Source organism: Nicotiana attenuata, unplaced genomic scaffold (genome assembly GCF_001879085.1).
Source record: "Nicotiana attenuata strain UT unplaced genomic scaffold, NIATTr2, whole genome shotgun sequence".
NCBI lineage: Eukaryota > Viridiplantae > Streptophyta > Magnoliopsida > Solanales > Solanaceae > Nicotiana > Nicotiana attenuata.
The window spans coordinates 212,584-237,868 of NW_017670634.1; the positions used below are offsets into that span (position 1 = coordinate 212,584).

The 25,285-nt window shown below is 36.7% G+C and overlaps 1 protein-coding gene across 3 annotated transcripts; it reads left to right on the forward strand.

Moving 5' to 3' along the window:
* Positions 1–361: 361 nt before the first annotated feature.
* On the forward strand, positions 362–11,911 carry LOC109241736 (probable N-acetylglucosaminyl-phosphatidylinositol de-N-acetylase). 3 transcript variants are annotated; one of them, XM_019408504.1, is made up of 11 exons: positions 362–606; positions 3,333–3,496; positions 3,674–3,734; positions 4,503–4,573; positions 4,963–5,027; positions 5,229–5,273; positions 5,353–5,433; positions 9,944–10,011; positions 10,589–10,667; positions 10,831–10,991; positions 11,483–11,911. In XM_019408504.1, the coding sequence occupies exons 2-11, from the start codon at positions 3,388–3,390 to the stop codon at positions 11,547–11,549; spliced, it is 807 nt and encodes a 268-aa protein (XP_019264049.1). In that variant the 5' UTR covers positions 362–606; positions 3,333–3,387; the 3' UTR covers positions 11,550–11,911. The 3 variants fall into 3 exon arrangements, with proteins under 3 accessions (XP_019264049.1, XP_019264050.1, XP_019264051.1); XM_019408505.1 differs by having other exon boundaries at positions 3,345–3,496; XM_019408506.1 differs by having other exon boundaries at positions 366–606; positions 10,589–10,637.
* The last annotated feature ends 13,374 nt before the right edge of the window (positions 11,912–25,285 follow it).

Sequence of the window (25,285 nt, forward strand, 5' to 3'; positions counted from 1 at the left end):
TAGTCATCTTTCATATTTTCTTAATTCATCACCCTCTAAACAGTAAAATTGTCTAAAGGGTTTGCTAAGTCCTATAAAAGTATATATATTATTGCATTCTAGTTACTAGTGACTTTTACATGGCATTAAAAAAATACCGAAAATTAATCGAACTGGACCGATACCGAAGAGAAACTGATATGATTGGGACGGTTTCGAGAAATCTAATTTTGATTAAACATAATAGATTACCAAAAAATTAATAGGAATACAAATTTTAAAAAATAGTTGTGGGAACCCAACCATTAACACTCCTATCCCGTTCCAATTGACAAAAGAAAAAAGAAAAAGAAAAAAAGGAAAATGAAAAAGTGAGGTGGGTAGGGGAAGAATAACGCGATGTACACCAAAGAATTAGTCTATACTTGTTATTATGAGCCGTAGGAGCCTCCTCCATTTTGGTTGAATCTGTTCTGTGTCCAATTCCACACTCCAAAAGCCACCCTCCACCACCCTTTCATAGCGCAGATACTGAAACAATTAAAAGAAGACAAAGAGGGGGAAGATTTTGGATTTGGAAGAATTATCATGACTTACGCTACTCACGTCCTTCGTCACTCCAAAAAGGTTTGATTCTGATTTCCCTCTTTTTTTTTTTTAATCTATTCCATTTTCAATATTGACTTGTATTCTTGAATCCCTAAAATTTGCACGTATAGGTTAATTTGCTGAAGGAAGAATTTGATTCTCAATTATGTGATATCTATGATCCATATGAGCCCGTGGTTGTGCCGCATTTTAAGTCAATATTGCAAAGTATATACTCATATTTCTTATTGAAGTTTTTCTTCATCGCGGTAGACTTGTGATTGGCCGTGTTTTATTTTGTATGAGATTTTGGAATTGGAGTTAGGAGCTATGCTTGCAGTTGAGCTATAAATTAGTTTATGACTGTAGGGCTTAATTTTTATGGATTTGGAACTTTGCCATTTATGTTGATATTAAGTTGAATGAGGCACATTATCTCACTGGCTATTCGATAGTCGGAAGCTGGTTCAATGCTCACACCTAAATGCAATAACTCATGCACATGAAGTGGGACATGAAAGTTCTTTACATTTTGCCGATAACAGTTGTAGACTTTAGGCATCTGTTTGCTGGTTAATATTCGTCTATGGTGATATCAGCGTGAATCTCACGCAATTAGTCTAACCATTTCGATCCTATAAATATATTCGCTATCTGTATCTAGTATACTAATATACACAAGCTTTTTCTTTCTCTTTTCCCATTGGCTACTCCTTTTTCTTCTTTCTCCATTCTCAATGCCGATTTCCCCTTTCTCCTTTTTTTTTGTTTCCATTTTCATTCTCGCTCCCTCACCCCCTCTTTCTGTCCTACCGTTCCTGTATTTCTCCCTCTAATATTGCGAGGCATCTGGGCTGATTCATTTTTCTTGAGGTAATTACTTTGCTTCCTTTTCTTTTTTGTCTGTTAATATCACTACTATAGACTTGTAAGTGATTGTTTTTGATACACATTAAACTGAAGTTATATGAGTAAAATTTAGTATTTTGTTTTTAATCTGAGTTTTACTCCCCCTTTAAATATTTTTTTAATTGTGAATCCATCTTATTTGTCTTTTCTGATTTGCATTATTCTGTGTCCTTTTATGATCCTTCTCAAATACATCTGCTGCTGTATTCTGATATTTTGAGATTACTAGATACGTACAAATTCAGAATATAGTAAACCCTGCAGGGATAATGCTAAAATAAGGGAATTTACATGACAATTTAAACGCATAGAAGGAATAGTTTGATTGAGTGTAGGATCGAACCAAAAATTGAATTAGCCGAACCAAATTAATCCAAAATCGACTAAATACCTAACTATTGGTAGACTCTAGGGTTAGTAGAAGGTTTTATTGATAGAAGGGGTGTGATTTTTCTGTTGAAGTGTTGTGTTATTGACAGAAGGTGTATCATTCCTGGAAGGGGGATATTTCAGGAAACAAGGAGGAAATCAACTGTAACTGCACATATGTTAATATGTGTATGAAAATGTTAATATGTTTATGAATTTTTGATGTATAATTATTTAGTTCATGTTTCCTAGTGATGAGAACACGAGCGAGTGAATGAAATTTCATTGATGGTTAGAATTAGAGTAAATTTTGTGTATCAATGTGATTGGTGGAGGCCATATCACGATTTTGTTGCTTGCACGATTAGCAAAGCTTGGACAGACGTGATCATTCGTCAGGTCTAGTCCAGTTGAAGAACGTTACTTTTCTCTCAGGTTCTACAAAGATGTTCTGTAGACAAAGCATTACTATTGAATTGAAGCAACTGATTAAGGAAAAAGAAAAGCCTTCATGATTTGCTATAGTGGTCCTGTAGACAAAGAATTAATTGAATTGAAGTAATTTATTTGGGAAAAAGAGAAGCCTTCATGATTTTCTCTAGCATTACTGAATTGAAGTTCACTTTTTAAATTTGAATCAACTCTAATATACGCATCTCTAAATCTACAAAAAAGAGATTATATAATTAGTCGACGTGCAACAGGAACAGCTGATAAGCGGCATACCACTTCGGCATCAACTAGATCTTATATGAAGTTTAGAGAGAAAATTTGGGGCACAGTTGCTATTTGGTTTAGCCCCACTGACAGCCGGCTGGGAAATATTATAAGGAGTACTTTGTAGTTTGTACAGTGCTGAAGATTTATTCAGTCAAATACAACAACTAATTTTACAATTACCTTTAATTCAATTCAAGCCCTTTAAGTAATCCTTATTCCTTTCATTTCCTAGCTTTTTGCAGCTTTATTTAGCATTTTCTTACCCAATGTTAGTCACTAATTAGATCTTCATTACTCTCAAAGCTTCTATCTGTGACGTTCACGTTTTGATACTTTCAAAAAGCCTAGGAACCTATTGTTGAGAAGTAGAGTTCCCTTTTCTACATTACATTAATGGTCTGATCGCAATTGAGAATTGTTCAGTGTCAGTTTGCGCTATCATTTGGTCCAATCTGTTACCATTGTACCTCCAAAAGTATGATGAACTTTGGGAACTTTATCAATTGGAGCTAGTTGAGAGAAAATTTCTTGTCAAAGTGGTGACAGGGTTAAGCGTATTAACCTATTGCCCTTCTCTTTTCCCTTCAAGTGTTGATAAAAATGCTTGTAATGTAGTGGGTTCAAACTTCAAAAGAATTGGATATTGTTTGTTATAAGGTTTTTGGTTAGTAGTATCCACGATCTCCTTGATATTTGTGCTTGATTATCCTTTTTAAGTGCCTATTTCAGTTGCCATAGTGGGTTTTAGTAATATAATTCGTCTTTAGTTTTGCATGCAGATATGACTTTGTCCTATCTGTAGTTCTGCCAGCAAATATCTGAATGGAGTGGCTAGTAATCATCGTTACAGTGGTAGTACTGTGGGTGGCTTCACTCTTTAAAATTCTCCATGAATCTCTCTCTGCCTCACAAGTTGCAGTTTTAAATGATGGTATGGGGTGATTTCTCTACGAATTGTCAATTCTCGTTTTTTTTTTTGTATTTACTGGCTGCCTCAATGTTGTTATGCACTTTTCTTTTAGAATCTAAATACAAGCACGGATACACCTTTCCCTGTAGTGTTTGTTCTACAGCTAATTGCTTCCCTTCTTGATATCTTTTTTCTTAGGTGGAGTTTTTTGCAAGAGAAATGTCTTGTTGGTTATTGCCCATCCTGATGATGAGTCTATGTAAGGTTGAACGTCTTAACTATGATATTGATATTTGTTCCTATCATAGATATTCTGTGCGATGCAAACTTTTGAATTGCTATAGAGGGAGTTGCAGACTAATATATTTGGAACTGTGTTAATTTTGACCAAGATTATGAGAGCCCCAATATATCACTAGTCTTACATTAATACGAAGTTGCTCACTTGAAAATTTTAATTAAGCTCATAGTTGAACACACATTCACAGAACAATAATTCCCTTGAATTCATATAGCCATCTTGAAACAAGGTGGACTAGAAATTTGGTGGGCTAAACTATAAGATTCAATTCTTACCCCCTTTCTTAAATAGGTTATTTAAGAACCGTAATATGATTTGTCTTTATACAAATTATGGTTTCAACATTTTGTTTTGTTTGTTTTGTTGAACAGTGGGTACGTTATACATATGGTACCTGAAAATACTGTTCCGTTCTTTTTTCTAAATTTCATCAAATTGCTTTAGGCTTGTTCTAAGAGAAGCATCCCTACCTGGACGACATCCTTTTTTACAAATTTTGTTAAAAAAGTAATCTATTGTTGTTAGTAACATGGATCACAACTCTCAGTGTCAGTTGATTGTTGTTGTGTCTCTAAATATAGATGTCGATTTTCACATATTATATAATGACCTTTAAATGTTTCGGGAATCTTGTCATTAAGTTAATCATACTGTATCTATTTGCTGTACAAACATTACTTTTGAGATGATATGACTTGTGATGCTTCCTTGTACTCTATACTGCAGGTTCTTTACTCCAACCATTAACTATTTGGCTTCGAGAGGATGTAATTTGCACATATTATGCATGTCAACAGGTAAGGCTTTTGGAATATTTCAATTTCTGTTGCACATGCTGAGTCAAAAAAATTTCTTTTATGTGTAAGTTTTGAGCGGCACATGTGTATTTTGGTTGATGTATGTATGTCTCAGGACACAAAAAGTGACACTTAAAATGAAAAGTTGATGCTTTTTTCCAGTTGAAATACTTTAGCAATTTATTTTTTTAAAGTATGATCCAATTCAAGCAGCACTGGTGAACCCGATGTTCATTTTCTGAATTTGAAATATTGCAGATTTTTCAACTTTAGAATGTTTAAATGATCTGACCAAAAATCTCTGCAACTGTTTTTAGCAAATCCAGTCTATTATTGATGCTAACTTTCAGTATTTTGTTTCTGCTTTGTTGCATTGTACTGAAATATAGGTAATGCAGATGGTATGGGCAATGTCAGAAAAGAAGAACTTTATTTAGCCTCAGTAATGCTTAAGGTGAAATTTTATCTGAATAGAAATCTGAGCTTGGCTTTAATGCATTGATTCTAGATCTTTGATCTTTTATGTTGTTTTCATGCAATCATTCCTGCATTCATCTATTTTGCGAATTACTATAAAGGAAGTATTTGGTAAAATGTTGGAGGAGCTAGTCAGATATCAGTCGTTGATCTTTCTGTTCTCTGTTTACTCATGCAGGTTCCACAAAAGCAAGTGAAAATCCTTGACCATCCAGATCTACAGGTATTTCTGATTGTATCAGAATAGTATCTCTGTATGTTCTTAATGTGTGAGCAGAGTTCTAATGTCTAGTTCTAACTAGGATGGTTTTGGCAAATCATGGAACTCAAAGTTATTGTCAAAGATTATCAAGGAGGAAATTGCCAATTGTGATATTGATTTGGTAAGTGATTTCAGTAATTGTCTTGTTTAACTAAGTTAGCCTTTTCGGGTGATCTTCAGTAGTTTGTGCTTCTTTGATGGTTATAAATTTAAGCTTCATCCCATTGACTATATTGTGCAAGTTGCTTTTCTCCTTCACTTGATTAAAATCTCGATCTATAGATATATCCTTCATTTATTTGTTCATTTTAGTTGAATACAAAGAATGTATTTAAGTATGGGAAATATGAATGCAAGACTCTTCTCTCCGTAATGCCTCAAGGGGGAGATAACAACAATAAAACTAGGAATTCTTTTTCCTGAGATAGATGGATTTGCCCAATGTGTAAGACGGTGGTGTTCTAGTAGCAAATTGTATTTTATATCTCATGTGGAAATGGAAAACACTGCTGAAAATCAAACCAAGCCATCTTTGTAACCATTCCGACTAATGAGGCATCTGGGAGAGTCGTAGTATATATTATTAAGAAGAATTTATAGCACTTCCTTATTAAACCAATCACAAAATACCATCAGAATAACTAAATGGTCACAATTATTAACAATCACAAAATACAAACACCAATAACTACTAAACAAGCCAGGCAGTCACCAAGACACACTTTACACCATTAGAATATCTAAAACAGTCACAAAAATAATCATTCACCAAGAACAAGTGCTTAACCAAGCAGCAGACCATCGGACAAAATAATAGCATGGTCATCCATATCCAAAGTACATCCAAAAGCACTAATTGCTAAACCAGTGGTAGTCACCAAAGCCACAAAATATATAGAAAAATAGTCACCAAAATAACACAAGCCCAGTCACCAAAAAATAACACAAGCCCGTTAGAATATCTAAAACAGTCACAAAAATAATCATTCACCAAGAACAAGTGCTTAACCAAGCAGCAGACCGTCGGACAAAATAATAGCATCATCATCCATATCCAAAGTACATCCAAAAGCGCTAATTGCTAAACCAGTGGTAGTCACCAAAGCCACAAAATATGTAGAAAAATAGTCGCCAAAATAACACAAGCCCAGTCACCAAAATAACACAAGCCCATATAAGAAGTTTAACCATGTCTAAGACTCCAAGTAGATCATTAAGACCATAACAATGACTTATTATGAAGATGGTTAACTGGATGAACATGTACATCTCTTTATATGAATCCTGAAAGTGGAAGTGCCACACATATTTTTTAATAATAGAGAAATCCCTGAAGGTTGGTGACGCACGGTTTGAAACTTAGTGGATAATGGTCCTGCCTCACTTCACTACCCTTCTCCACTTAAATGCCAAACTTCAGCCTGTAGCAGGGTTTGAACCCGTGAAGTGCGCACTGTTACCAGTTACCACTAGACCAAAGCCCCGGGAACGGAAGTCCTACACATCTTCACACAAAAATTATAACCCATCCACAATGAATGCATCTTGCTTTCACACTTCTTCATTTCAACCTTTTCAAAATGAACCCAAGCATATGATGGAGCTTTACGACCATATAACCGCATGATTAAACCTAATTAACATAATATGATAATTCTATATGGTAAATACAATTCTTTGGATAACATAAGTTTAAGTCATATCATAAAAGAATAGAAGTTTTGGACTTATTGTTTGTAACTTGCAACTAGTTATTAATAATGCAAAAATCTCTTCACTATTGGTCATATCTAAAAATAATTTAATAAAATATGTCATACAACATATATAAGTTAATTATTTTACACTAAGACACACAAAATACGAAGCCATACCAAGTTCAAGTTGCTCTAGATAATCCAAATCTTCAACATTAACAACTAGAGACTCACTCTGATATCAATCTTGAATACAAACAAAAGTTTGCACCAATTTAGAAATCAATGAGCTCCTAAATGAATCAAGAATACAACCAATATTAAATGCACATTTTTGGCCGCTAGTAACTGGAATTGCCAACACATCACAAGTCGTGTCAATAAAACAGAAATTCTAGGAGCATTAACTCTCCACCAACCCAAGGATCAAAATTCTCAATAACAGACTCTTGTCCTTCATTAAGACACTTATCCAACTTTAGTTTAGCACCTACACTTATATTTTTTTTGTCTTTGCAATTGAAATTGAAGTAGAAGAAGATGATGTAGTTTGAGGTCTTCTTGAGTATTTTTGTAGATACTCTCCAAATAAAGAACTCATGTAACTCTTCACTTCATCTTTTATCTTCTCTCTCCAAACATCTCCTTTATTGCATAGTCAACATACTCAAGCTTGTTTCGAGGATCCAATGAGGCAATAGAAATTATCTTGTTCTTTTTTGTAGGGTCACCCAATACTTTCAAACTTTTCTTTCATTCGCTTTGCCGGTGAACACAAATTAGCATTGTTACTTGCTATACACTTTTTCAAATGACAAACAAGCTTACATATTTCCTCAAAATGAACGATAGAAAAAACATAAAGTGAACTTGAATCTTTCAAGGTGAGCTCCTGAAACCTTTCAAGAAACTTTACCATGTTCCTCACATTTACCAAATTATCATTTTGGAGTGCATCTGCAATGCATCCATCTTCACAAACATGAGTGCGAAGATAAGTGGACAATATACTATCAATAAGATTCAAAGGGTCTCAAATTGTTGTGCCATATCCAACATCAAGTAGGTTGAATTCCACCTAGTAGGAACATCTAAACTTAATGATCTCTTTTCTTTTATCCTTTGGACTTCACAATACTCCTTAAACTTTTTAATTCTTGTAGGAGATTGTCAAATATACCTCATCATTTACTTAATACATTTGATACTTCTTTCAAACTAACTTGCACAATAATAATTGGGAATTAACATGATGTGTGGTAAGCATCTTCATGTGAGATGTATGGCTCACATATTTAATCGTATTGTGCAAGTTGGTTTGAAAGAAGTTGGTGTTTCTTTCAAACATGCTAGGCAAATGATAAGGTATATACACAATCTCTTACAAAGGTTAGAAAGTGTATGGAGTGTTTTGGGTCCAAAAGATAGAATGAAAGAGATCATTAGTTTTGGATGTTCCCATTAGGTCGAATTCCACTTACTTGATGTTGGATATGACACAACATTTTCAGATGGCCTTTGGTAGTTATGATCTTATTGATAGTGGGTTGTCGATTTATCTTCTTACTTGTGTATCTGAAGATGGAAGTATTGCAAATGCACTTCAAAATGATGATTTAGATGTGAGGAACATAGTAAAGTTTCTTGAAAGGTTTTATGAGCTTATCTTGAAGGTTTTATGTCTTTTCTAATGCTCAGTTTGAGGAAATATGTGAGTCTGCTTGTCATTTCAAAGAGTGTATAGCGCTAATGATACGAACTTGTGTTTAATGGCAAAGCATGTGAAAGAAATGTGTTAAAGTGATCCTGAAAAAATGAATAAGATGATTTTTATTGCATCTGTGTCGGATCTAGATAGCAAGTTTGACTATGTTGGGTTTGCACCCGAGGAGATACTTGGGAAAGAAAATAAAGGTGAAGAGTTAGTTCTTTATTTGGAGAGTTTATATAGAAATACTCTAGACGATCTCAGCTTGCAGTTCTTCCTCTATGTCATGTCTTTGTCTGATTTTACTTACATGAAAACATGATCATTGAGAATCAAACTTCAATTGAAGAGACAGAAAGAAGAGAGTGGAAGTGTGGGTGCTAAATCAAAGTTGGATTAGTATCTTGATGAAGAATAAGAGCCCGTTAGTGAGAATTTCGATGTCTTAGGTTGGTAGAGAATTAATGCTTCTAGATTTTCAATTCTGATTTCTAGTGTGGTATCAGAATGTGCATTTTGTATTGGAGATCGTAATCTTTGATTCATTTAGAACTTCGTCGACTCCTAATTGGTGCAAACTCTTGTTTGTCTTCGAGATTGGCTTCAGAGTGAGTCTTCCTATTAATATTAAGGAAGATTTGGATTATCTTGATCAAAATTGAACTTGTCAAGCTTTTGTGTTTTGCGCGCATCTTAATGCTAAATAATTTGGTTGTTTGTGTTGTGGGACATTTTAGTAAATTATCTTTGGATATGGCCAATAGTGGAAGCGATTCTTGCATTATTGATATCTAGTTGCAACATGTGATAAGTCTAAAACTTTTACTTATTTGATGATATTGCTTAAATTTATGTAATCAAAAAATTGTGTTTAACATATCGTTTTATCTTTTAGGTTTAATAGAGCCTCGGTTGCACGGTCCTAAAGCTCGATGCAACATCTTGAAAGGTTGAAGAAGTGTGCAAAGATGTGTGGCACTTCCACTTTAATGTTTCATCTAAAGAGATATTTTGGTCTTAATCCGATTAACCAACTTTGTATTTAAGTTATCAGGATGATTTTAATTATCTGCTTGGAGTCTTAGACATGGTTTTAATCTTTTGATATGTTTTTTCTATTATTTTGGTGACTTTTTTTTAGACGTATTATGGCTTTGGTGATCAGAGGGAAATCTTACTTTTGTTATGCAATCACCTTTTCATCTCATGGACACTTTGTTTTCCAGGTCGTAACTTTCGATAATTATGGAGTTTCAGGTCACTGTAACCATTGCGATATTCATCAAGGTGTACGGTAAGTTATTCACCATATTGTGGTAGCCATTGGTAGTACTTTTGCAAATGAAAGTATTCACCATATTATGGTATTACTTGGAAATGCTCTTGCAAATGTTACAAAGAGTTATTTCGTATTCTCAGTGATATATGATACTATACTAGTGAAACTTCATAATGATCCCATTTCTATCTTTCTTGTTTAATAATATCTCTTATACTAAATTAGGTTTTTTGAAGAGGCATCGTTTTGAGGGAATTTCCTTACTTTTCTTTTCTTGAATCTATAATTGATTGACATGCCAATAACATGTTGTGTATTTTGTATGACAAGGGAAACATTGATGATTCGGACTCTATTCTGTAGATGTAGGACTTCAAAATAAATCTTCTTCAAGGCTTAGCAAATTAACTTGTTCCTAATTCTCCCATTAGTCTTCCAGAAAATTTGTGATAAATTATCAAAGGCTTAATATTAGTAGCTTTATTTAAAAAAAAAAAAAATTATATTTCCTTGCAATATCTACTTTGTCAAACCCATAGGTACTTACATATTCAGTAGCACGTCCTAATAAAATGGTTTTCTTAAAATGCAGAAAACTTTTGCAAGATGCTTCACATAGAGAAGTAGAGGCCTGGGAGCTTGTGAGTTCTTCCCTTGTCTCTTTACCTTTGGTACTACCTGTTGTTTGATGTTAGTTTCTTGGGATATCATAGCTTAAAGAATTCAGATGAATTTGGTTTTGAATTTCCATGACTATGGTTGGCATCCCGCCAATCACAATTCTGTGGTTTAGGTTTTTGACTGGAGTGTGGTGTTATGATTCATCATTTTCAGGTCAGCACTACCATATTGCGCAAGTATAGTGGACCAGTTGACATATGGTTGTCTATCCTATCTGCCAAGTTTCATTTAAGGGGAGTGGTGCATTGCTTGCTAAATGAACATCCTCGAAGGAGCTTAGCTGCAATGGCTCAGCACAAGAGTCAATGGGTTTGGTATGTACTACCTTTGCTATTTTCTTGCTTAAGATGGTATATAAGTAAGAAATAAAGGGTTTTTATTCTCGGTCCCTCTTTCCAGACATTCATTTCCTTGTCTTTGGGAGTAGTGGTTGATTCCATTATCGGAGGGTGAAGACATCAGATATAAAACAAATGATCAATACGATGCACATTTGACGTACTCTGAACGAAGTTAATCCTTTTGCGGTAGAAAAGTAGTAGCAGTTATCACTCATGGGCCAGTGTATTGGTGTTTAACCAGATAACTAAAAGGAGTCTTCCCACATGTCGCGTAACAAAACATTTTCTAGACAGAAAACAAAGTGAAATAAAAAAATAAAAGACAACAAGATCCTCCATGTCATTCATGCAATATTCTGAATGTCTTCCTATGAAGAGCTTTTCTATACGACCATGGTGGCCCACTTGTAGATTTCATTCCACATACTCTATGTTGTAACTAATCTTTTGGTTTATCTTTTCAGGTTCCGAAAGCTATTTGTCTGTTTCTCGAGTTACACATATGTTAACTGCCTTAAGAAGATCAACTAGAGATATGTCAGATTATTGGTTCAAGAAGACACTTGAAAGGAAGATCAACTAGATATTGGTTCAAGAACACTAATGTGAACGATAAGTAAAACCGCTCAGCGGATCATCTGAGCTGAAATCCGACATCTCTCCTGTGAGCTTTTCAACTTCTGATATATTAAGAAGTACAGGCAGTGTTAGAATTATTAGTGGTTGCAAAATAGCTGGTTTTGCTTTCTACTTTTGTCGAATAAATGCTTTTCACACTTTTTTATTTCTATTTTATTTTGGTGAGTGCTAAATGCTTGGTGCTTTGGCTTTGGTGAATGATCTGGTTTTGATGATACGAGGGAACTTAATTAAAGGCTTATTTTCTTTTTTCCTCTTGTTGTGCTCTATATATATATATTTTGCTTCCCTACTACACTGATGCCGCACTTTTGGTGAGGAAGCGAAGTTGCCTTCTGGAGTGGTTTATTTACCATTGGCAAGAGTGAAACATGATTTCTTATTTCTATTAGAAAATGTACATCATAGGGAGAGGATAGCAAGTTGAGAAAGAATGAAATTAATAACTGAACTGTTTTAAATTTCTTATAATAAGCCTATCAGCGACCTGTACTTTGCCTTGAAACAATTAGTCCTTTTTCAAGGAATCAATTTCCTTTTGAAATGTTGGATTTGCACCCATGGTTCTTCAAGTAAAAGTTCTATTACTATTGGCCACATAATCAGGCTACTCGAACAGACCAGAGTCTAAACCATAGAACAGCAACCAACTGATTGATATTGACATTTACTAAAAACAAGAAAGAAGAACTGAGCTTCTGCAGCCATTCCCTTCTTAATCCCGGGGCAGTTGGCCAATCGAAGTCTTTGTAACTTGATTTGGCCGAAAGATCTTCAAGTTTTAATTAGTGGCCAGCGACCTTCTTTATTAGTTAGTGTTAATTTATAATTGGGGTTAATGACAAGATAAAGTGAGAAGTTCTGACCCTAGACCCAAAGTTTCATTTATTACGCATTAGTTACTATATATATATATATATAGATAAAATTATTTCCAAAATATAAAAAAAATTTCCCCCAGATCCAATTCCCGCTATTCCCGCGGATGAAAGGTCTCAGTAAACATCACATATAGAGCTGCAGCAACACTACCATCACCATCGATGATCGCTTAAGTGGATTTAGTTATGGGTTGGATGATATTGGAGAAAATAAAATGAGAATTCGTATGGTCCAGAAAATGCTAATGCCGAATCTTGTCAACGGTACTGGACAATCAGAAAAGAAGATTTAATACTCGAAGAGAAATATTAAAATATTGAAAAGGAAATAGATATCTTGAAGGAGAAACTCAGAGAATCTGAAGAAGAGAACAACCAATTACAGGAGAAATTCAACTGGTTGAAAGTTGAAACAAAGAATAAAAGGTGAAAGAGACTGAAGGACCAAAGGACTGTCAAAGAAAAAATTCATGAGATTGACGTTTGTTCTATTGTTGGCCTTTGTTATTTGGAAAATAATGTAGCGGTTTAGTTCAAGATGTTTTTGCGTGTTGAAAATTCTATTTTAACCAAAATGTAGTGTGTTTAATCGCTTTTTGTGTATTTAATTCTACTTGTGTAGGCAATCTTATGTATTTAATCCATTGTTGATTATAACCCTTATATATTATGGATTACCAATTACTGGTCTTACATTCAAATGTTGGGCCTTGTGGCGAAGTTTAAGCGAGATGGCTCCTAGGATGTCAGGTTGCTTATTGCACTTGGTCGTATTAATATGGTGCTATCCATTCCTTCATGATTATGGTCATGTGCGTGCTTGCTGTTGATATACACGTGTTTGGTGGGTATGGGAATTTTGGCTATGGGTATTCCCTGTGGACCGGTATACTTGGATCGGGTTACGCACCTCAGCAAAGTTATGTTGGAATTAGGTCTGCTTATCGAGCGGATTAGGCGGATATTTACGCTTAACGATACGACTTATCGGTTATGGGCTTGCAAAAATATACTAATCCGCTAGCCACATGATAAGATATCGGGCGAATTGATATCAGATTAGCAATTAGCGAGCGGTTTATCGGCTATATCAATAGACAATAAAAATTACATAAATAAGAAAGACAGTAAATAATAGATAGACAATCTAATCACAAGCACACTCCAGTATGCTAATGAAGCTCTCATTGTTAATGGTAGTTTCTTTTTCTTTAATTCTTTTGCAATAAGCAACCTAAATACAAATTGTCGATCGTTAACCAGTAATAAAAATTCTGTTACCATAAATTCTGCATATAGTTTTGCTTCAATTACCAAGTTAAATAATTTATTTGAGCAAAAAGGTATCAAGAACTATCTAGATCTACCTAGTCCTACTCCAAAAACAAGTTATGATGACTTTAAAGCGCAAGCTGCTAAGAAGTTGCTTCATAATGGGTAAAAATATAAATATAATAATTCTTAATGGGTTAATGATTTATTGAAAAATAATTAATCCGCCCTCGAACGAATAAATCATTAATTATAAAATTTTAATCTGTTCACCAACCGCTAATCCAATAACCCGATACAATAAGCCACTAAGCCACTTTTACGGTTCGGTTAACGGTTACGTTTGGCTTTGAACAACCCTAGTTAGAATATGATCCTTTGTTCTTATTTCATTTGTTTTGCTTCTCCTCTATAGGATGAGTTCATAGCATTGTACTTTGTGGTTGCATCTGTTGAGCTTGCGAGATGGTGCTCTCATTTGGTCCTCCTTCCATCATATTGATTACATTCGAGTTGTTTCTTATTTGGTGCACGAATGGCATCGTATGTGGCACTAGGGGAATTTGGTGTGACCTGTCAGCCAAACCTCTTGTACTGGGTGAGATAAGGCTATTGGACCTGGGAGTAGTGCAATCGGATTTGGATAAGGTATGCTTGGAGAGGAATGTCATTTTGTCAGTTTAGAATTTGGCGATAGTTTTTGTCAGGTGAGAGAGCTCCACGACTTGTTGATTTGATGAGTGGTTATGACTTTCTACGTATGTTTTTTTATCTTTGGCAGTGTACGGAGGTTTGTAACAATATTTTATTTGATATGAGGTATGTTACTGATATCAGGTTAAGCAATGAGCAGGTATTGTGGTCGGAAGATCTTATATTGGTACATGAGTTATGTAGTATATTGTGTGATTATATCTTAGAATATGATTATGGCTTGATGCAACTTGTTTAGACTTATACAGTGTATAAATGCGAGAATCGTGTCTTATAATGAATTTCGGAATTGAAGATTTGGTTCTAAATTTATGGACTAAGGTTGAAGAAAGAATCTTAAGTTACGTTGTGTTGATGGGCTTATATGGATTGAGGTGACGTAAGATCACCCATGAGTATGTGTGTGGTGAGTTTATATAGTGATTTGATGATTTTGGAATAACTCTTGGTACGTTCGATATGTTTAAGTGGGGAAGAATGTAACGGCCCGACCGATCGTATTGTTTGGTATTTCGTTCGGTGGTTTGAGGTCTTTAGTAGCTTCATATTATGTATTATGAATTGCTTGCATGGTTGGTTTTGATTTTTGGGAAGCTTGGGGTTGATTAATAGAGTGATTCCTAATTAGAAAGCTTAAGTTGGAAGTGGTGACCAAGTTTGACGTTATTTATTTGATCTTGGATCAGAGTTTTGATAGTTCTGTTAGGTTCCAGATGGTGATTTTGGACTAGGGCGTATGTCTGTATTCGTATTTGGAGGTTCCTAGGATGATTTGGTTCTATTTGGCGAAAGTGAGAAATTTAAAGGTTAAGAAGGTTCATAGGTGTGACCGAGAGTTGACTTTGGTATTATCGAGTTTGGATTGTTGTTTTGGAAATTGGAATAGGTTTGTTATATCATTTGGAACTGGTGTGCAAAATCTGAGGTCATTCCGAGTTGGTTAGACGTGGTGCAACATGAGTTTTGAAAATTGGAAGTTTGATTAGTTCATTAAGCTTGAATTGAGGTACGATTTGTAGTTTTGATGTTGTTTTGCATGATTTGAGGCCTCGAGTAGGTCCGTGTTATATTTTGGGATTTGTTGGTACGATTGGATGGGATCCCCTGGGCCTCGGGTGTGTCTCGGGGTGGTTTTTGAATATTTTGACCTTGTTTCGCATTTCTATTCTAGTGTCTTCGCACCTTCGGGGTTAGTTTTGTAGGCGCGTTTCCGCAGATGTGGATAGTGGGTCGCAGGTGTGAGATTTTGGGTTGGGAAAAAATTCGCAGATGCGAACCTTATGGCACATCTGCGAGATTGCAGAACGCCGACTCTAGTAAGGAAGCGGGAAGGCAAGCTGAAGGGGTGTTGCACAAAAGCGAGATTTCCTCGCACCTGCGATACCACAGAAGCGGAAGAAGGTCTATAGGTGCGAGAGGTTGGGGTTTAAGTGATAATCCCAGAAGCAAGGTTTTTGTCGCAGAAACAGCAGTTTTGATTGCAAATGCGAAAGTGGTGGACGGTGTATTAAGTTTGAGGGTTTTGTTCATTTTAGCATATTTTGAGATTAGGAGCTCGGATTTTGGGCAATTTTGTTGAAGCGATTATCACTAACTGGATTGGGGTAAGTATTCTTGACTCGGACTTGATTATTATTCATGATTCTACCCTTGATTTTGGCATTTGATGGGCGAATCTAAGAGGAAATTGGGGGTTTTGCAAACCTTTTCTAAAATAAGAAATGAAACTTGTATATTTGGACTCGTATCAAATGGGTATTCGGAATTTGTGAGTTTTGTCAAGTTTCGGTATGCGAGCATGAGTTGACTTTTTGGTTGACTTTGAGTATGTGATTAAAGATTTGACCTTTATCGTTTGGGTTTGATTCTATGGTACAATTTGATGTTATTGAGATTTCTTTTGGCTAGATTCGAGCCGTTCATAAGTCTATTCGTGCGCGAAGGCATTTTTAGAGTATTAATTTGGATTATTTGAGGTAAGTATCTTGCCTAATCTTGTTGAGGAAATAACCCCTTAGGATATGACTTCGTTTTTCTAATTGAAATATGTTAGAAGCAATGTATATGCGAGGTGATGAGCGCTTATGCGAGTGCTATGCATGATTCATAACCAAAGTAGTCTTTAGGTTGTACTATGCCTTGATTTGGATACTGTGCTTCTTTCTATCATGCCTTATATGTTTGTATCACTACGTGAACTCCGTGAATCATGGTAGAGATCATGAGTAGGTGTTGATTTCCTGTCGAGCATGATATTTGTTTTTGTTTGGCGTATTCGCCTGATGTGAGATGTATTTGTACACTTGCACATTCATACACCTTAGCATGCTATCTTATTCAGTCTATGAGTATGTAGTTTGATATCCATTATTCGTATACATGTATTCTTGTATATGCTTTTTGTGTGATAGACTGGATTGGTATCACGTGAGTGGTCCGTGCGGGATGAGTTGTCCATGTGGTTGCTATTATTGGCACGTGAGTTGTCCGTGTAGTGTGTGGATAAGGATCTTCCCCCTAGGTTCACCCTCTCATATTTCTCTCTTGATGGTGTACACGCAGGTTGTGAGAAACCGATGGGTTTCTGGTTTTCGTGGTTATGGAAAAGTGATCCTTGGTTGGACTTTGCATCTCTTCTCTATTTGCAAACTGTTTAGATGTATACATGATTTTACTACATATCTTCTCTATATTCTAGATCTGAATGTATACATGCCTTTATGTATATTTCTTTATATGCACTCGTTGAAGGGTTAATTGATATTTCATGCATGTCTTCTTTTTATGCACTCGTTGAATGATTAATTGATATTTCATACATATCTTCTCTATATGCAACTGCTGAAAAACTATCTGGTATTTCGTGCATATCCTCTCTATATGCAACCGTGGAAGGATTATTTGATACTTTACGCGTATCTTTTCTCTATGCAAGTTTGATGATTTAATAATGTTGGACACATTTCTTCTCTATATGTTGAGTTGTTGAACCGAGATAGTATCTGGGCATATCATCATTGCAGATGTATATGCTTTCCGGATATAGCTACCCCTTTGTCATAGGTAGCTTTGAATTTGCACTCTATTCATGTATATTCCAAACATATGTGGTATTTATTTTCGAACTAGCTTTGTAAATTTAAACTTTAGGGGCTCATGACTTGTACTACCAATCCTTGGGATATTGTGTGAGAATTCGGCTATTTTATTTACTAATTCTTATGATCTTCATTAGAATTGTGTAACTATTGTTTGTCTTACCTAGCAGGTTGAGTTAGATGCCATCACGACTAGATGAAATTTGGGTTGTGACAAGTTAGTATCAGAACTCTAGATTCATAGGTTCTACGAGTCATGAGCAAGTGTCTAGTAGATTCTTACGGATTGGTATGATAACGTCCATAATTATCTTTGAGAGGCTACAGGGCACAAAAAAAACATTCCATCTTTCTTTTCTTACCGTGTGACTTTATTTCAGCTTGAAGCTTATATATTTGTTTTCTTTCCATTCACTCATATGTGATGTTAAGAACTCGGTATCAGCTATGCACTTACGGCTTGTGATGTCGTGCATGAGGTGAAAAATGTGTTTTCAGTGTTATTGGGGTAGACCAGTCTGAAGGACTTGAGGCCAGGTTCAGAACGCAGCTTGGGTTCGGTAATTTCAGTTGTATGAGTATATGCATTTATACTTATATGCTTGGTAGTGACCATATGAGCAAAATTGATGGCTCAGTAAGTTGCGAGATGTCTAGATGATGAGCATTATGCGACCGAGGGCTACACCTATATAGTTGGATATCACAGGAAGGATTTTCTTGGGATGCAAAGGGGCAATGGATGCTTGATTTTTGTCTTGATGTATTGTACAGTCTCAAGTTATGAGTGTGTTGAGGGTTCTTTCAGTTGTTCATTTGTGGAATGAAGTAGATTATTATGTCTTGTAGACGAGTTTATACTCTAGAAGATTAAGTGATTGCATAGTGGTTGTGATCATGATAAGGTCATAGAGATATGCCAGTTTGAGGCTAAGCAAGAGGGTTATCTCCTGCGAAATGGTCTGCAGTTGTGTGATCCTTATAATGTTTCTATGAAGAGATTACTTTTTATCAAGTGGGATGTATGTGCTACAATTAGAGGACAAAATTAGCTATTTCATTTACTGATTATCTATGATCTTCATTAGAGTTGTGTAACTGTTGTTTGGCTTACCTAATGGGTTGGGTTAGGTGCCATCATGACTAGGTGGAATTTGAGTCGTGACAGACCCGGTTGGTCGTTTTGTGTATTTGAGCCTCGTTTCCACATTTGATTCTTCCCATGTTATTAGTTGTTGTTTTGTCACTTGAGGGGATGGTTGGTTTGGTTCTGAAAAGGTTTTGGGGTGAATTGGATACTTAGTTCGATTGTTGGATGCTTAAGTTATCAGAGTTGATCAAGGTTTGACTTTTGTTTAAACATCCTCCGATTGTGATTTGATGGTTTCAATAGGTTCGTACGGTAATTTTGGACTTAGGCGTATTTCCTGATTTGGATTTAGAGGTTCCTAGGTGATTTGGATCTTTTTACCGAAAGTTGGCAATTGGAAGGTTTAAAAATTTCATAAGTTAGACGATGGGTTTACTTTGAGGCTATCAGGTTCAAATTTTTTCTTTGGTACTTGTACTAGGTCCATTTTGTCATTGCGAACTTGTGTGCAAAGTTTGATCTCATTCCGAGTTGGTTATGAAATTTCTTAACCTTCAAACTGAACTTTCCGACGGGCTGGGGTGAGTTTCGGATAATTTTAGAAAGCTCAAAATTTTGTTGGTGCTGCAGACTTTGCAATTGTGAAGGTCTGATCGCATTTGCAAAGGACCACAATTGCGGACTCTTTCATGCATTTGTGATGGTAGGCTGCATAGGGGAACCTCCCATTTTCGAGGGATATGTGGCATTTGCGACAATGTTTGGCAGCATGAACTTCACAATTGCGAAGTTGGGGTCGTATTTGCGACATCTTCTGGGGCAGATTGGGTTCGTATTTGCGAGTCCAGTGTCGCATTTGCCGAGGGCGCATTGCTATTAGATTGTCATTTCAATACTTAGACTCATTTTATCATATTTTGAGCCCTAGACTTGGTGAGAGGCAATTTTTGAGGAGGATTTTCATACAAGGCATTTGGTATGTGATTTTCACTTAATTTTGATATTAAATCTTGATTTCTCATGGATTTTTACACCTAAATCATGGAATTTGGAAGGAATTTTTTTGGGGGGGGGGGGGGAGGGGGTGGGAGGGGGTTTGAATATTTTTTAAAATTGAAAATTTGGGATTTGAGAGTCGATTTGGATGCGATTTTGGAATCTAATTTCATATTTGGAATCGTGGATTATGGGTAGTCCGGATCTACCCCTTGACTCGGGTTTTGACCGTGTGGGCTTGGAGTTGACTTTTATTGACCTTTTGGGAATTGAGTAAAGATTGGGACTTTATTGTTTGGAATTAATTTCTTTAGTATTGTTTAATGTTATTGAGTCGTTTTTGCTAGATTTGATCCGTACAGAGGTGATATTTAAAAGGAAAGGCAATTTTGGAGTATTGATTTGGCTCGTGTGAGGTAAGTACCTTGCCTAATCTTGTGTGGGAGAATACCCCTTAGGATTTGGCCTTATTTGTCTAATTGTACTGTGTGAAAAGCGATGTGTATGAAAGGTGACGAGCGTGTACACAGGTGCTATGTGTGATTATGATCAAATTAAACCTTAGACTATTAATATGACTTAATTTGATGATGTGATTTATATGAAACATGCTTAATCACTTTGTGACTACATGAGTATGATTTTACAATTGATTTAGCCGTAGTCATGCTTTATATGTTGAACATCCATCCACATTCTATTATTGTCACGTCCTTGTGCACCTTGTTCATAAATTATGAGCTTATATCTTTGAAAAAATTTAGCATTTTATGATAATTATGGTACATGTAGACATGTTGGGCGGATTGATTTGGTGTTGGCACAAGGTCTTTGCCGTTTGATAATGAAGTATCTAGGATTTCCCATGTGGCAAAATAAGGACGGTGATATGCGACATGGCGAAATAAGGATTGCATTTATTATTATTGCACATGCGGCTAAATAAGCGCGACATTATTGATGATGTTATATGATGATTTGGGGATGATTCTCTTGATGATGTTCCTATGACAAAACGGGGATAATATTTTTGATCATATACATATTTTCTTTAAACTCCATCATGTATTTTAATGAGTTGCTGGTTGAATATGGCATGATATCATATGCCTCCGCTTCTATTTGATGATTTATCGTTAAAGATGAATTTTTCTATGTTGAGTTTCTATCACATGTTCTAATGAGATTGATGATACTGTCTTTCCGTTATATATTCTGTTGCCAATTATTGATATATTACACAGGTTTTTTTGACTAGTGAGTATCATATGACTTGAATCTCGTCACTACTTCACCAAGGTTTGTCTTGATACTTAGTGGGTGCCGAATGTGGTGTACTCATACTATACTTTTGCACATTTTTATGTAGATCCAGGTGTTGGAGGCAGCGGACATAGAGAGTGAGTGCTTACACTGGTCATGAGGATTCAAGGTAGAGTTGCATGGCTGTTGCAGTCTGATCCTTACATTGATATATTATTTTTATATCCGAAGAGTATTGTATTTTGGGACATTCTTATGTATTCAGTTAGAGCTCATGACTCTGTACTACCTAGTTTTGGGAAGTAGTATGGGATATTGCCATTTTGGCTTATGTTAACTCTATTTCTGCTTTTATGTTAAATTCGGTCTTATTATATCATGTCTTATTGATTTACTATTGTTAAGTAATGGGCTTACTTAGTCTTTGAGGTTAGGTTCCATCACGACCCCTATGATGGGATTTGGGTAGTGACAAGTTGGTATCTGAGATCTAGGTTCATAGGTTATACGAGTCATGAGCAAGCCTAGTAGATCGGTACGGTGACGTTGGTACTTATCTTTGAGAGGCTACCCGGCTATTAGGAAAATTCACTTTCTTTCATTCATTATCGTGGGGATTTGTTTATCCCAAAGTTTGAATCTTTACTCTTTTAATCTCTCACAGATGGTGAAGACACGGTCGTCGGGTGTAGTTGAGCAGGAGTCGGTACCTCAAGCTAGGGCCGTGAGAGGTTGAGGTCAAGGTAGAGGCAGGGGCGGAGCCCGCGCCGTAGCTAGAGCCCTATTGGAGCAGCAGCGATGAGCCACCAATAGCTTTAGTTAAGGGGCAGGAGCCTGATCATGTTGAGCAGGTGGGACCCGCTCGGGCACCGGGGGGCCTATTGCAACACCGGGGCTTCAGGAGACCTTGGCTCACTTCATACATACGTTTGGAAGCTTTGCCCAGGAAGGGTTGATTCTAGTCGCACCAGCTACCTCACAGGTCGGGGAGGAGCCCAAACTTCCGTCGCCCGTACACCAGAGCAGTTGGCTCATGCTTATCAGACACCGAACGTTATGCTGATGCAACCAGTAGTTGCAGTTCAGCTCGAGGTACGGCTAGTCATGTCTACTGAGGGGCAGAAGAGTTTGTAGAGATTTTAGAGACTTTTTTCTTCCTAATTCAGTGGAGGGGCTTCTAAGGATGCTCAGGGTTTCTTGGATTAGTGTCATCGTATTCTGCATTCTCTTGGTTTAGTGGAGTCAAGTGTTGTTGGCCTTACTACTTTTTAGTTGACGGGGCCGGCATACAGATGGTGACAGACTTATAATGCGAGCAGGCCAGCTAGCGCAACACCACTTACATAGTCCCAGTTTTCATATTATTTCTTGTGAGAGTTTATCTTACAGACCTGCAGGGACGAGTTGTGCAACAAGTTTGAGCGTTTGCGCTAGAAGGGTATGACTGTGAGTTAGTATGCTATGAGGTTTACAGAGTTATCCTGCCATGCAACTCCTTTGGTTTCTACTGAGAGGGAGAGAGTTCGTAGATTTGTTAAGGAACTTACCTACAACCTTAGATTTGGTATGGCGCGGGAGATGGAGACAGAGACTGCATTTCATCAGGTTGTGGAGATTGCTAATTAGAGAATATCCAAGTAGGAGATTAAGGATACGGAGGCTAAGAAGCGCCGTAGTTTTGGAGAATTTGGTTGCTCCTACTTCGGGGGCAAGGTCCTTTATGGTAGAGGTCAGTTAGTCAACCAGTTCAGTCTGCACTTCAAGGTTTATGTGGTGTTTCAGCTAGCCGTGGAATTTAGAGCACTCGTACCGCCATCCTTTAGTGCACCTTCTGCACTACAGTGGTTATTCCAGTCATCCAATAGAGACTCCATACCAGCAGCCACGCCCGTAGAGAGATTATTTTGCGTGTGGTGGTACTAGGCATATTGGGAGAGATTGTTCTAGACTTCGGATGAGTGAATCTCAGCAGGGTACTCAGGCTATGATTCCCGCTCCAAATGCTACTCCATACGCACATCCAGCAAGAGGTAGAGGAGATGCGCGTATAGGTCATCCTAGAGGGTGATAGTAGCCTATATTATGCGATGTAGATGCTATTTATGCTCTAAATTAACCATACCTTTATTAATGTTTTAAGTGCTTTAATTGAGGTTTTTATGATTTGCAATAGCTACTCCGAGTTAGGAGGAGGATATAGAGTGTTCTGGGGTCAAAAAATGAAGATACAAGGCCAATCGAGAAGATCCCAGATGAAAACGAGCAAGAAAAGGCGAAGAAAAACTGGGCAACAGTCCACCGCGACCGCGGTCGGGCCGCGACGGGAACGCGGTGGAAGAAAGCGGAAAACAGAATAGTCGTAAATCACTGCGGTTGTGCCGTGGTTGTCCCGCAACCGCGGTCGATCTGGAGAAAGCCAAGAAGTTTAAGGGCTAAAGTGTAAAGTGTGCGAAACTTATCTTAATCCTATATAAACTCAACAAACTCGCCCAAGTCAAAAAAAGCTTGTTTTAGACTCAATTGGAGGCAAGAACAAGTGTGATAAGATCAAGACACCATTAGAGTTTTTCATTCTTCTTCTTGTTATCATTATCTTGTGAGTCATGAATGATTTTATGGTTTTATCTTGCTTTACTATGAGTAGCTAAACATTTAACCTAGGGTTGATGGAACCAATTGTTAGATGAAGTTTTGACTCAGTTTTGTTATAATCGAGCCGGGTTTATTATATGATTGTTCAACTATGTTTTGTATGGTGATTAATTGAATGGGCCCTCGATTAATTGTGTCTAATTGCCTTGTGTTGCTTGAGAAAGAATACTAGGTTAGATTGTTGTTGAACAACACCACTTTTGGGTAATTGAAGAGATTCATTACATGAATTTAAAAGTGGGGTTAGAGATAACGAAACTTTGGTGGGATAATTCAGAGCTGCATAAATTAGTAGCTAGAGTAGTTCGAGAGAATGCTCTAATAAATTATCGTAGTTGATCGAGAAATAATTGTTGTAACCAATAGCTCATAATCATCATAGAGTATTACGGCGAGATTATAGCAAAAGAGTTAAGAATTAAACTAGCAATTGGGGAAATCAATACCCTAGATCATTTTACCATTGAATTATCTTTAATTTAGAATATTGTTAGTTTTAATATCATTTTACTTTAGTTAAACAAAACCCAATAGTTACTGATAAAAAAATCTTGCATCCGAAAATTATTTGAGCTTGTACTAGCATCACTAAGAGTTGTAATAGATAGGTTAGTTCCCTGAGGATTCGACTCCGGACTTGAAAACTGAATTATATTTGCAACGACCGCTTTGTCTTTTATAAGGCATAGTTGGGCGTGATCAGATGGGGAGACCAAGCCTGTTCTTATGTATTCCCTGGTAGGACTGAGGCAGTTACATCAGATGCAGTCATTTCAGGTATTATTCCGGCCTGTCACACAGATGCTTCCGTTTTATTTGACCGAGTTATACTTATTCGTATGTGCCATCATACTTTGTTTTATATTTGGATATGTCATGTGATTCTCTAGATACTTCTATTTATGTGTCTACACCGGTTGGGGATTTTATTATGGTGGACCATCCCTATCGTTCTTGTTTGGTCACTACTGGGGACTATGAGACTATGCTTAATCTTCTGTTGCTTAATATGATGGATTTTGATGTGATTTTGGGTATGAATTAGTTTTCTCTATGCCATACTATTCTTAATTGTCACGCTAAGACCGTGATGTTGGCTATGCCAGGGTTGCCAAGGTTGGAATGGAGAGGGTCTTTGAGGCATATTCCTAGTAGAGTGGTTTCCTTTTTGAATGCTCAATAGATGGTTGAGATGAGGTGTTTGGCTTAATAAGCCTTTGTGAGAGATGTCGATGCTGATACTCCCACGGTTGATTCATCCCGCATGGTGAGGAAGTTTACAGAGTGTTCCTTGCAGATCTACCGGGCATGCGGCCTGATAGGAATATTGATTGTGGCATTGATTTAGAATCGGGCACTCAACCTATTTTTATTCCACCGTATCGTATGGCTCCTGCTGAGTTGAAGGAATTGAAGGAACAATTACAAGAGTTTCTTGATAAGGGTTTCATCAGGCCAAGTATTTCATATTGGGGTGCGTCAGTGTTGTTTGTTGAGAAGAAGGACGGATCTATGAGAATGTGTATTGACTATCAACAGCTGAACAAGGTGACCATCAATTATCCACTGCCGTGCAATGATGATTTGTTCAATCAACTTCAGAGTGTCAGGGTGTTCTCGAAGATTGACTTGAGGTGAGGGTACCATTAGTTGAAGATCAGG

Bases quoted from the DNA above. Each gene is read 5' to 3' on its own strand.
- LOC109241736 (XM_019408504.1), top strand. From the start codon at position 3,388: ATGGAGTGGCTAGTAATCATCGTTACAGTGGTAGTACTGTGGGTGGCT. The intron at 3,497-3,673 runs GTATGGGGTGAT...CTTTTTTCTTAG, and splicing joins AGTTGCAGTTTTAAATGATG to GTGGAGTTTTTTGCAAGAGA. The intron at 4,574-4,962 runs GTAAGGCTTTTG...ACTGAAATATAG, and splicing joins CATATTATGCATGTCAACAG to GTAATGCAGATGGTATGGGC.